Source organism: Simochromis diagramma, unplaced genomic scaffold (assembly GCF_900408965.1).
Source record: "Simochromis diagramma unplaced genomic scaffold, fSimDia1.1 OVJJ01000583.1, whole genome shotgun sequence".
Taxonomy (NCBI): domain Eukaryota; kingdom Metazoa; phylum Chordata; class Actinopteri; order Cichliformes; family Cichlidae; genus Simochromis; species Simochromis diagramma.
The window spans coordinates 829,139-842,066 of NW_024387285.1; the positions used below are offsets into that span (position 1 = coordinate 829,139).

The 12,928-nt window shown below is 42.7% G+C and overlaps 1 protein-coding gene across 2 annotated transcripts in view; it reads left to right on the forward strand.

Moving 5' to 3' along the window:
* The window catches only part of adamts3 (ADAM metallopeptidase with thrombospondin type 1 motif, 3), a 130,019-nt gene that overhangs the window by 26,704 nt on the left and 90,387 nt on the right, over positions 1-12,928 (forward strand). For both annotated transcript variants that reach the window (XM_040003439.1, XM_040003441.1), the window contains exon 4: positions 3,241-3,397. In XM_040003439.1, the coding sequence (XP_039859373.1) occupies positions 3,241-3,397 (157 nt within the window). The remainder of the gene's footprint in view (positions 1-3,240; positions 3,398-12,928) is intronic.

Consider the following 12,928-nt stretch of genomic DNA (forward strand, 5'->3'; position numbering starts at 1 on the left):
GACTTGAATGGCTTCCCTTGATAGAAAAACAGCTTTTATCCAATTATCTGTCAGTCAGTTTGTTAGCACGATCCTCCAGCTTCACCTTTAAAAGGCACCTCAATTTATTATGAGAGTGAGAGCAGAGATTCAGATCTGGAGTCTGCCTCTGCTCGGCTGAGCTTAAATAGAGGAGCGTGACCTGTCGGAGACCCTTAAAGAACCTCACAGATGGAAAGAGCTCTCGGTATCCGAGCCCCGTACATTCTGAGATGTTCAGCCATCTTTCATCCTCGGCTTTCACCTGCCGTTGGTAAATAAGAAAGAGCTACGGTGCATGAATCTCACTTCAGTTCAAGATATGCCTGCGGGCTCAGTTACTGTCAAGATTGCAGCCTCTTTGGCTTCGAGCTGAGGATTCAGAGTGGTGGATGAGCGCAGAGTAAATAAAGATGACGAGGTGGTTCTCGGTTCTGTCAGGAATAAATCATGGCGGAGAATGTGCTGACTTGGTCACAGGATGCCAGTTGCTGTGAGGATTTGGTGAAGAGCAGGCAAACCGCACTCCGGCCTGATAATGCACGCTGACCTACAGAATATTTAGAATCTGTGTTTGCAAGCAGGCGCCTGCAGGTGCGCGATAAATAAGCCGAGGAGAAAGCGTGTTCAAGTGAGCGGAAAAACGTAAACTTTTCAAACAGACGGCAGTGGAGCACGTCTGTGACATTCGTCTGATGTAAGAGGTTTTATCTTACAGGCTCCACTGTGTTACTTACTCTCTTTGATAAGGATGATGCGTCAGGAATCGCTGGATTTTTCTTCTTCTTTCCATTTGCAGCTGTCCTCTGGAGTTCACTTGACTGTGAAGAGCGTTTATCTTCTGCATGTGTTAGTTTTGCTTTGTTGGATCACATAAACACTGATGCAGTTTTAAAAATCCTTTCTGCACGTCTGTGTCTGCTACTCAACGAGCGGTAATTTATCTTATTTGTTAGTGTCTGATTAGACAAGTGAAGTCAGAAATGGTGAAAACAGAGTTTCCTCGGTAACCTGCGCACACTGTCGTTTGTTTTTGGCTCGCTCTTTCTTCTTCTCTTGTTTGAGTGTTTATACATCTGTGCAAACTTTAGATTTGTCCTTGCAGAAATGTCCAGAGACCACATTTCTATGGGAGATGTCATAAAAACCCTCGTCATCTTTTGAAACACGGACCGTGTTTTCCGTATAAGCTGCAGCGTTTTAACACTGTGACGCCAAATGGCCCCGAATCAGGCAAAGAGTCGGTTTATACGGCACGATGAGTGAGTTTAACCTCCACCTCGCCGTTTCTCTAAAGATAACTAAGGAGGTTTTTTTCCCTGCAGCGAACCACGCCTGAGCTCTGTCACGCAGTAAAACCAACACACTCGCACGTTTACCGTATTTCACTATTTTTGCTCTTATAATCACAGATGGCCAATTAAATGAGCCGGTTCATACGTGACACGTTTCTGCATCATAACCTGGTTTATTGTACGTAATCATATGAATCTTATTCTGTTGCCAGAAGTAAACTTGCATTAAACCGCGCTGAGCTTCTCCCCCAGACGTCATGTGACTGCCAGACGTTTTCATTTCATTTCACTTGCAGCACTTCAGATACGAATATTCAGTTTATTGGTTTAGACTTTCAGCTGGGACGCTTACGCAGTCACACAGTATCGATGCTGCATGTAAATTTAACTAAGAATTTAATTTGGGATCCATCCAGTCGTTTGTGTAAAGGAGGGCGTAGAGTGCCAGCCGACTGGGGTCTCAGGAAGTGGGAAATGAGTTGAGAGTGAGGGTTGGTCGCTAACAACATTAGCGCACAGTCCACCAGACTGTTGGTGAAGAGGCCAGAGGGAGTTTAGTCCTGCCAGGAGTTTCAGCGCAGCAGGACCGATCGACTGAGCGCTAACACAGTGTGTCTGCATACTGTGTGTACAGCGTGTGTGCGCTCACTTAAAATGTCACACACTCTCATATGGCTGACTGTAGTTTTGGAGCATAGCAAACCGAGCGTAGCATTAGTTAGCCTACTCACATTTGCTGCACCCCTGTAAGCCGGTTTGCAGCCCACCTCCACCCCAGCTGCTCGCTTCGTGCTCTTAATGAACTAATGTCATATTGTGTTGTTGCTGCTGCTCTCTCTGCTTTCTCCGCTGCACATGTGTGCTTGTCAGGGAGGGCGCGTGCAGACACATGGAAACATGGCGCCAAAGATACGTTACTGCGGCCTCTGGAAAAGTTGCTGCTTTGCATTTTAATTCAAAGGATAAAACTGTGATGTGTTTTCTATTCGTTACAGGTAACATGAAACATTTCAAGCCTTTCTTTTTTTATTTTTAAGGATTGTGAAGCCAGAATCTGGGACCTTGTTTTTTTCAGCTTATAATCTAGATGAATAATTTTGCATTCCAGAAAGCATCATTTTAAGGAAACAGCTGTAAAGTGGTTTTAGGTTGTTTAGCATTGACCTTTTTCAGACCATCATTTGGTCTTGATGGGTTGTACATTCGGTCTGTTTGGGCATTATTGCGTTAGCCGGGCAGCGTGACCCTTCATATCCGCCATAAACAACAGACATGACTGGCTTCTTATTGCAGGAAATCTGAGGTTGGCAGGTAGCCATCACAAAGCAATTTTGTGCCAATGTGTTACTAACGATGCAGCGCGCTGCAGGACCACCACCTGCCTTTGTTGGGTAACAAGGTGATAATTGCAAACAGAAAGCTGAAGAAAGAGTCGCAACAATATCTAATAATGGCAAAGAAAAAAAAACTTGCACATGCCAAGCAGTTAATGAGAGGCCCAGATTCTCTCTTGAATAAATTACTAAATATTACATTAGTGCGTCTGCCTTTGCTTTGTATTGCATCCTATATTTTATGCATTTTTCTAATTTTAATATTGTTCAGTAGGACATTCTGGTGTCGTCTTTCTGTGTCTATACGTGGGAGAGGAAACAAATTGGGGGCATTTGGCGTTCAGCAGATGTTCTAGTTGGATTTTAAAGACTGAGGCATTAATTTACAATTACATGAAAACACTGTCACAAAGTTTCTACATTATTAATACATGATGGGGGATTTTGTGGGGCATGAAGATTTTAATTGTCTCTTAATAAAACGAATGCTATCAGAGCAATGAGGTTTCTGGGTCTATCCACGCTCGCTCGCAGTAATGAAACATGCTAATGCACACGTTCTACACAGTCACTGACCTGCTAACCTGTTGCAGGCTGGGATGATTCGCACAGAATCGGATGAGTACTTCATCGAGCCGCTGGAGAAAGGCACTCAGGAGCTGGAGGACCAGGGCAGGGTCCACGTGGTTTACCGCAGGTCAGCTCTGCTGCAGACTCCCTTGGACATCTCTGTGGATTACCAGCTACAAGGTAGGAGGCACGACCACGGTTCCTGCTGTATTCTCTCACTTATCAACTAATGGTGTGACACTGCTGTGAGGTCACTGCGGAGGGTTTGCTGTGAAGCTTCTCCGTATAATTAAATCTTTTTGTTAACTACTTGTGTCCAGCCCAAATAGTCTAAAAAGCAAAAACGGACATTTACATCTGTGACGAGTCCAGACTTCATCGTGTGCCTCACACAAATACAACAGTAGCAACTTTTTAGAGATATGAAAATGACACACACAAAAATAACATTAAAAAAATGAATGTTGATATTGATGAAAAATGTAAGTGTTGGCAACAGGAGTTTAGGTCACTTGTTACCATTTCAGCATTTATTCGTAGTTATCAGTGAAAGCAGTTACCGTATTTCCCGGACTACAGAGCGCACCTGATATTAGCCGCACCTGACTAAAAGCCGCAGGTGTTTCAATGTTGACTTATCATATGTAAGAGAATATGCACAAAGGGAATTGTCAGGAAAGAGATGGCTGTTTGGAGACACACCCCTTTCATTAATATTTTGAAAAACAAATTATGAGTACATATTTGCACAACTTTTTAGGTATATGAAGTGACACGGCTTTAACAAGAAGAAAAGTCAGTCATTCACCACCATCTTCCTGCGCACTAAAACCACCAAAGTCCTCCAGTGTCGGATACGAACAGGCTCAGGATGGCTTCGTCATCCACTCTCAGCTTCTTTCCTTTGTTGTCACTTATAAAACCAAAGAAATCCTCGTTGTCAGTGTCAGAGTCGAACACCCTCAGAAGGGCCGTGGCGGTGCCCTCCTCTCCATCATGCAGCAGTCCAGCCTTTCAAATCCGTTGGTGATCGTGGATGTTTCCACACTTTTCCACGCTGTCAGATTCCACCGGTGGAGTTGAGCATAACTTGTTTATCGCCGCACATCATCCACGCCTCCCGCTGAACGCGTAGCGCTACTTTGAAGTTTGTTTTTCGCGCTACTTGTACGGCACTATGTTGCCTGGCGGATGGACATGTGACCAACATACCACTCTTGAACCCCGATCCTTCCGCCAGGCAACGTAGTGCCGTACAACAGCGGAAGAAACAAAACAAATCGTCTTACGATATCACAAAAATCATGGACAATCCACAGAAAAGCTGCACCTGACTAAAAGCCGCAGGGTTCAAAGCTGGTACAAAAAGTAGCGGCTTATAGCCCGACAATTACGGTAATTAGTTTTCGTTCCCTGTGCTGCTGCTGCTTTTACTGCTACTCTGACTGTTGTTGCTCTAACTGTTGTTATTAATGCTCCAAACTGCAACAGGGAGCTGTAAATGCAAATTTTACCCTCTATTTATACCAAATAAATGTCATTGTTGCCACTGTTGGAAAATGTAATGCATCACTTGGACTGTGAAGGAGAACCGTGCTCAGGAAGGGTGATGAAACCACTGACTCACCGTGTGTTTAGGAACAACAAAGTCTATATTAAAACATAGAATCGCTTCACCTGCAATTTTTAAAAAGGGCTTAAAAGTATGGAGCAGGGTGATGACTGACTCGGGGGAGCAGAGTCCTCTCCCTCTGGCTGTGGGTAAACAGAGCTGAGATACTGTGTTTAAGTCGTGCGCGCACTGTGCTCGTGAGCCCGCGTCAGTGTGTGCTTACATTATGAGATCTGAATTGTGACAGACGTGCTTAGTGTCGCATTTCTTTTGCCTTTTCTCCACACGTCTGTGTGCCAGTGGATGCATTTGTCCTGATTGCTGCTCTAAAATTCATTTTCTCTGCCTTCATGCCCCTGCATACTAAAAACTGATGATAAAAGCCACCCTGAAGAAAGAGCGGAGTATGTTGCAGGGAAATAGTTGCTCAATTTAAAGTTCCTCAACTACAATTTTGTTTCCATTTCCCCGCGCTAGCAAGCTGCCATGTAGGGATATTTATTCACCTGGAAGTTTGAGCAATAGTTATGGCCTCTGGTGCGGAGGCCATAACTATTATTTCTGATGTAATTCAGTAATAGAAAGTAAAAAATGCACAAAAAATAATAATGAGGTAAATAAATAACTAAAATTATTCATCCATGACTGTAAAATTAGGTGGAGTTCGAATGTTGTCGTTAGTGATTAACAGGCTGTGACAGCTTGGATCATGGATGGATGGACGAGTGCGGATCTAAAACCCCATTAATTCATTTAATATGTGAATATATAATAAACTCTGTTTCATAGACATCTGTGAGCTTGACTGTGAGATAATTCAATGGAGAGTTTTTGACTGTCACCTAATTTTCCGATGGTTATCACGTCGTGTGTAGTCACAGGGTAAATTACCAAGAAGCAGAGTAAATTTCATCCTCACCTCCCTCAGTAATGCTAATCCCATCCAAACGGGGCTCGAGTTAGTTTAGCATCAGCTGAGAGAGTTGGTACTGTGGGATAAAGCTCTGTCTTGGCTCTTTGCCTGCTTTGAAACAGATAACAGATGTTCTTTAAGAAAACACGAGAGACTGATTGTGCTGATAAGCACCAGCGCTCTCAGTAAGAAAGCTGAGAGACGTTATCAGAGGTCTGTTCATCAGGTGGTCTCATTCTTTAGTGGCAGAGGACAGAGGCATGATCCCATTATCTGATTTGTCTCATTTAAGGAATTAATTTCTAACAAATCAAAGAAAAGAAGGACAAAGGAAAACATCTGTGACAGCTGTGAGCTGTGCTGAGAGAACAGGTCCAGAAATATGATGAAACAAACGTCCTGCAAAACTCTAACGGTCATTTAATGTTTTCAATGATTTAGTTACACAATGTAAATCCTGAAAAACTGACTTTATGTGAAGAAAGTGTGTTATTTCATCACCTCGTGTAAAGACGGCAGTACTTAAACTGAGCGGCTCATTAAAGAGTTAGATGAATAAAACTGTGTAGCAAAATCGGTGATAATTTTAAGTTAAAATGGAATAAATCTGCAGAAAGTGTAACTACGAAAAGCTGATCTTGTGCCTCGAACGCCGCAGACTGAGAGAATTTAATGAACATTTGAACGCCGGCCGATGATGGCGGCGAGCTCCTCCACACAAACACTACAAACCACATCACTGATCCACATTAATGCGAAACAAAGCATAACTGTGATCACAGCACTACTAAATCCACTATTTGAGGTGCTGAATTTTCTCTGGTCTCTGTGAAGTGTTAAAAATATTAAAAATATCCACATAATGCAATAAAATAAATTCAAGCAGTACAAATTAAATTAATTTCACTAGTTTCATTTAAACACGTTGCTGCATTCATACCAATTTCCCCCATTTACATATTTCACATTACTTATTTATGATATTTATAAAATATTGAGTATGTGGGATACCAGAACTACTAAATATAAATGGATTAAATAAATATTCCAGATGCTCATTTAAATCTAAATTGAGAGCAGTGGGTGAAAGCTCTTTGTCAGACCAGTAGAGACAGCGGGAATTCAACTGGGAGGAAGACGTTTGGAAAACAGCGAGTGGACGCGAGCACAGGCTGATCAGCACAGGCTGAACTTACTGATCACTTCATGCGGTGGCTACATGTGAAAGAGATCTGCTGCTGCTCCACAGTAAACATGCTTCTTTAGTACATTTATAGTCATTTAAAGGCCACAGTACGCCATCACTTAGCTGAGCCCTGGCACCATTATTTACACGTGCTGCATCTTGTTTATTATGAAATGCTTCCTAACAGACAGGAAGGCACGAGGGAGGTGGCGTGGCGAGGCCTCATCTGGTCGCTTCATTGTAGAAACGCGCAGACATGATGAAAGATGGTGATTCTGATCCCGTCACAGCGTCCGAGTCCTGACGTCAAACTGGTGTGAAGCACCGATAATGAAATCATCAGCACGATCAATCGGCTACTTTGTTACAAAAAACAACAAAACAAATTCAACAGCTATGATATGTTTCACTTAAACAGCTGCTAAAGTCGTCGTAAACTTTTGATGGGGACTGTATACTATATATATTTTGCATGGTTGGATCGTAACAAGGTTTCTAGTAGAGCTTCAACAGGCAACAAGAAGACATGGGAGAGAAACGAGGCATTTTTTGAGCATGCAGTTTATTAAAAACAACACTTAAACTGAATGGATAGTCTGAAACGTTTGATGGGGACTGTATAATAGCATGTCAGTAATATTAGACCCATTCTATGGCAGCAATACATCTCAACCTAACTGTTGGTGCTTTAACACCTGCAAAAAATATTCAGCTGACAGTGAGCTACTAGATATACTTTATTTATCTCAGTCAATATGATCAACCAAACCAGCACTTTGTGATGTAAGAGTTCGCCGGCTCCAGGAGCCGTTTAAGTGAAGGACTTGTGCGCTGCTTTGTCTCACACACATCACAGGAATGAGAAATATCAGATGACAGTAAAGGGTTAACGCTGAGCCTCGGAGGTGCTGTAGGACAGCGGTCCCCAACCTTTTTTGCTCCACAGACCGGTTTATGCCCGACGTTATTTTCACGGACCGGCCTTTAAGGTGTCGCGGATAAATACAACAAAATAAAAGTAGTACAGCTACCGAAAAAAATATTTATTCATAACACGTGAAAAGACCCAGGAAAACCGAGATAAAAACGATAACAAAATAACGCTGAAAACAGATAAAAACCCTGAAAACTATACATTTCACACCTGAGCCTCAACTCTCGCGGCCCGGTACCAAACGACTCACGGACCGGTACCGGTCCGAGGCCCGGGGGTTGGGGAGCGCTGCTGTAGGAGATTATTTGCACTGTACGCAGAGCTGTGTTGTTCTTGGCTGGGTTCCCATCACGGGATATTTTGGTGTTGATTGGATTTCTTACTTTGAAGCCATCTAGTCTGTGTCATGTCCTGTAACCCGAGGACTGTGGATGATGATGGCGGATGTGTAGATTGTTCTTTTTCTTTCTGTTGCTGCTGTGACGATGCTTTCCAAGGCACATCCTGCTCAGCGGGAGGTTAACTCGCAGCTTTCAGGCGTGCTATCTTGTAGGTTTTAATGTATTTGTCTTTAAAAGCACAGGATTCTCACTGGATCCATGCGCATCATCTTAGAAACATTCACGTCTCAAAGGTTTAAATTTCGACTTTTGTTACTTTTTAGTTCTGATGTTGCAGAAGGCGAGGTAGCCGTCTGTTCGCCGTGCTGGATGCTGATGGCGTGCAGCCATTTATTTATTTATTTGTTAGCTTTGTATTTTACGTGATGTTGAAAAGTTGTTTTGTGTGAACTTGCACCAGGAGCCAAGGTGCTGGATTTCCTGCAGGCAACTTCAAATAAATCAGCGCCCACTGTAAATGGGCTGCACAGGTACAAAGAGTGAAAGGTGAAGCTTATGGTTTGTGTTGGTCGCAGTCCTCCTCACAGTGTGTGTGGTTAGGTGCTGGTTCTTTCAGCACCTTTATTGCCTGCTGAGGTGTGAGAGTCGGGCTGTAAAGACCAGTTTTTCTTTAATTCACAGCACTTGTGTACAGAAAGTCAAAGCGAGCTCAGTGGGACTTGCTTTGTGATGATTAGTCAGTCTGTTTTTTTTCTCTTTGTTTGTTTTTTTCCTCTTTGTTTGTTTGTTTTTGTTTGTGGCTCCATGTCAGCCACTTCCTCCTGCACTGCTTTCCAGCCCAGCTGCATCACCTCACTAACAGAAGCAATGGTGCGTTGAATACCGTTACACAAGTGTTGTGCCTGTATCAGGCACACTGCCTTTTTGACACGGTTCAGTTCATGTTTGCACTCCACTGCTGATGTGGTAACGCTGACACGGCAAACAACAGAGCACGTACCTGAAAGTGTGCTTTAAGGAAAACATGCCGTTCACCTTAAAACTGTGGCAGCAGTTCTGCTTTTCTCAGACTCCCCCCCCTCACCCCTAAAATCACTCGATTCCACGTCACATACCAGGAAAATATATATATATGTACAGAGAAAAGCCCAGCTCAGATGAGCTCCTATGAGCAGGAGCTTTGGTGACAGTGGGAAGGAAAAACTCCCTTTTAACAGGAAGAAACCTCCAGCAGAACCAGGCTCAGGGAGGGGCGGGGCCATCTGCTGTGATTGGTTGAGGGGAGGGAGACAGGACAAAATACATGCTGTGGTAGAGAGCTGAGATTAAGAATAACTAACGATTAAATGCAGAGAGGAGTATAAACACATCGTGAGTTAAAAAGGTGAGTGAAGAAGAAATTTACTGAGAGTGTGTTTTAGGCGTAGCCGCCTTAACACACCACATCGTCGCCATGCTTTGGTCCAAAGCTTTGACAAAGGGATGCATATAAAGACCAGCCCTTCGTGTCAGATTTAAAAACACTGGGTATTATTAAGCTTCAGTTAATGTTATGATTGGACATATTTTATCCCCCACACAAGTAAAATGTGAATAAAAGAAAAAGCCTCCTCCCAACTCAAACCGCAGTGACCTGCCTGAGAAGCTCACGAGCTGCTCCACTACCAGCCCTCCTCCCTCCCAGTGCACAAACCGTGCTTCTAGGCACTGATGCAAAAGGACTCCTCAGATATCTCTGCGAGCTTGGCTGTGTCTGACAGCAGCAGCCTTTGATGCAGAGGGATGAAAACAGCCGCCTTCACTCCTACAGCACAACTGGGTGGAGGAAACGCAGCCTCCTCTTTATTGTTGTAAAGCAGGAAAGTTTCCTCAACTCTTGTGCATTTATTGATATCACACACTGAACATGCACATTTCACGTAGCTCTTCAGACACGAACAGCGTATTTTTGCTCTCACCTAGAAATTATAAAGACGATGCATGAAATTATTGTTGCTCTAATTATTTTCTAGTGCGGTAAAAGCACTTTTATAGTTGGAAACAGTCTTGCTGCAAGGGCAGTTTTGATGTTCCACTGGAGCTTCCAGTCACATCACAGTGTGAACAGTTGTAATAGAAGTTCCACTTTGTCTGGACATTTTTAAATTGAGCGCATTTTTCAGGCATTTTTTGAGGCGCCAGCTCGCTAACGTTTGGGTGGGATTGAGGTCAGGCTCTTCCTCGCTAACTGGAGCTGACTTTGATTTCATTTCAAGGCACAAACACAAACTGAGACCAATGTTAAAACGTGTCCACATACTTTAGGCCGTATCCTCATAAATCGATGAGGTCACCTCGACTGTGGGAATCGTGCCTGTTGCAGCTTTGCCTGCAGCGAAAGATTATCCTCCGTTTGTGGAGCAAGAATCTAAAAAAATAATTCTCAACATTTTTGCTAAATTTCTCCGTCTAACATCGCTGCTTGTGGAAACGGGATTCTGCAGACACTCCTTCAAATAAAACAGCCACGAGAAATTCCTGTTTTCTTATCAAACAAATTCCTGTGATATGAGATGCCAAAGACAGCAAATATAAGATGCAGGATTACGCTTGGAAAGGTGCTAATAAGCATCCAGAACAGTGTTTCTTTACAGACCTCGAGTGGATCAACAGTGGGATCTGTGGAAGAGATTTGGATCTCAAAAGCATCCCACTGATCATGTTTACTTCTAGGAGATGTGTATTTTTTAAAAAAGCAGTACAATTTAAGCAAATGGCTCCTCTTTCATATTCTATAATCTGGACTGCAGCAGTACACAGGGAGAGGCCAGGCTCACCCAGAAATCAGATTCTGTTTTAATCACAGGTGCAATCGAAATGAACGCTTTCTCTTCAGTTAAACGCCACGGGCTTTTAATTTGAAACAGGAAGTGTTGATATGCACAACGGTGAGGAGGAATGAAAGGTGAAGAACAGTATCCATGTGAACGCAGCAGCTGTTTTTTCCCCAATAAAATTTATGATTTTTCTGCATCTATTAGTCACTTTTGTTTTCATTCTCGTTACTTTATTACTAAACTCTTTAAATACTCATCTTACAGCTTTTTACCTAATTTCATTGTGCATTGACAATAACAGTTCTAAGTTTGACCAATCAGCTCGTCTGGTTCTTATGAGTCTGTATCCTCGTGCACGTTTCGAGGCAAACAGCCTGCAGCTCCTTTCAGTTCAGGACAAAGTGGACACGTCTGCAGCTTATGGAGGATCTCAGAGTGAAATGTTAATTTTGATCTTACAAAAAAATAAAATAGTAACAGTCTTTTCTTGTTTCCACGTGAACCATGTTACATGTAATCTAAAAGCAGTTTGAACGTTTGCCTGCATGTGTGCTGGAAACAGGATTTTTTTTGCTGGGTAATGACAAACAAATGTGTTACAAGGGAAAAACAAAACAGATGGTTGTCACTGAAATGGAAGGCACGCTGAATTAACTGTTGGCAGTGACTCTGTGCACTGTTACCACGGGTGGATTACTTTTAATGCTGAATAAAACTCAGAAATATGGTTGTAATGAAGCAACGTTTGAAAGAACAATGTCTCGTTTCTGTGGTTTAAGAACATTTATTCACAGATAAGCAAACTTGAGTCACACTGAATCTGAAAATGTGAGTTTCACGTTGAGTTTGCCACCCTGTAGGGAATTTCTTCGTGAGTAGACGAGTCTTACAAACTGGAGTAAATGGGACTCATTGTGTTAATTGTAATTATGTCTGCTACACCGTTACCACACTCCTCCTGTGATGTGAAGTCTCCTGTGTTCACACACGTCAGGATAAAAGGCTTGTGTTGTATCCAGGTTTTCATATTCCTGCTTCTGTGCTGTGCTTTCTGGGACATTGAGTAATTTTCCAGCCATGTGTGTTTGAAAAGGCCTGTTTTTAATCGACTGCATTATTTAAATGGCTGAGCCTGAAGCGCTCCTCTTGTCCATCCTCGACATCCAAGAAAGCTTTTGAGTTTAGACAGAAATTAGAAACACGTGTTTGTACACTCTTTTTGGAACATTTAGCAGATTTATTATAAACGGTTTGTGGCTTTCATAAATAATGACGGGACAGCAAAGAGAACTGATTGGATGCGCAGAGGCTCATTTTGCTGCTGGTTTATCCCATTGGACACGAAACTGATGTGATCGTTTGCTAATGTCTTCAAACTTAATCCCAACACAGTCAGAGACTTTGAACTGAAGTGTTAGCGCTCTCTGCACAATGATCAGAACAAATGTTTGGATTTCTTTTAATAACGATTTGTCCTCCAGCTCAGGTGCAGAGAATCAAAGTCGAGCTGAAGCTTCAACGTTTGTCATTTTAATGTTCTTCCAACCAAAGATGAGCCTGCCAGAAATGTAGGGAGACCATCTCAATGTGACCCAACGTCTACTGTGACAGCAACAGTGGAGACACAAAGGGAGTCGATGGAAGTAAAAAAGAGGATGGAGCATCAAAATGAATGATGGAGGAGTAACAGCTGTTCATCTTGGCCCTCGTTCATTCATCATCGCACAGTTTACCTGCTTAAACTGATTAATGATGGCTGTAATCTCAGGGTGCAGCACCTGAAGTGTGCAGGATGCAGGAAGCAGGGAACTGGGAGTGACTATAATAAATAAAAATACATGAAAAAAGATGCAGATTTATTTCCCAATATAAAATCTTACAAGAGCAGACGTCCACTTGAACACCACAC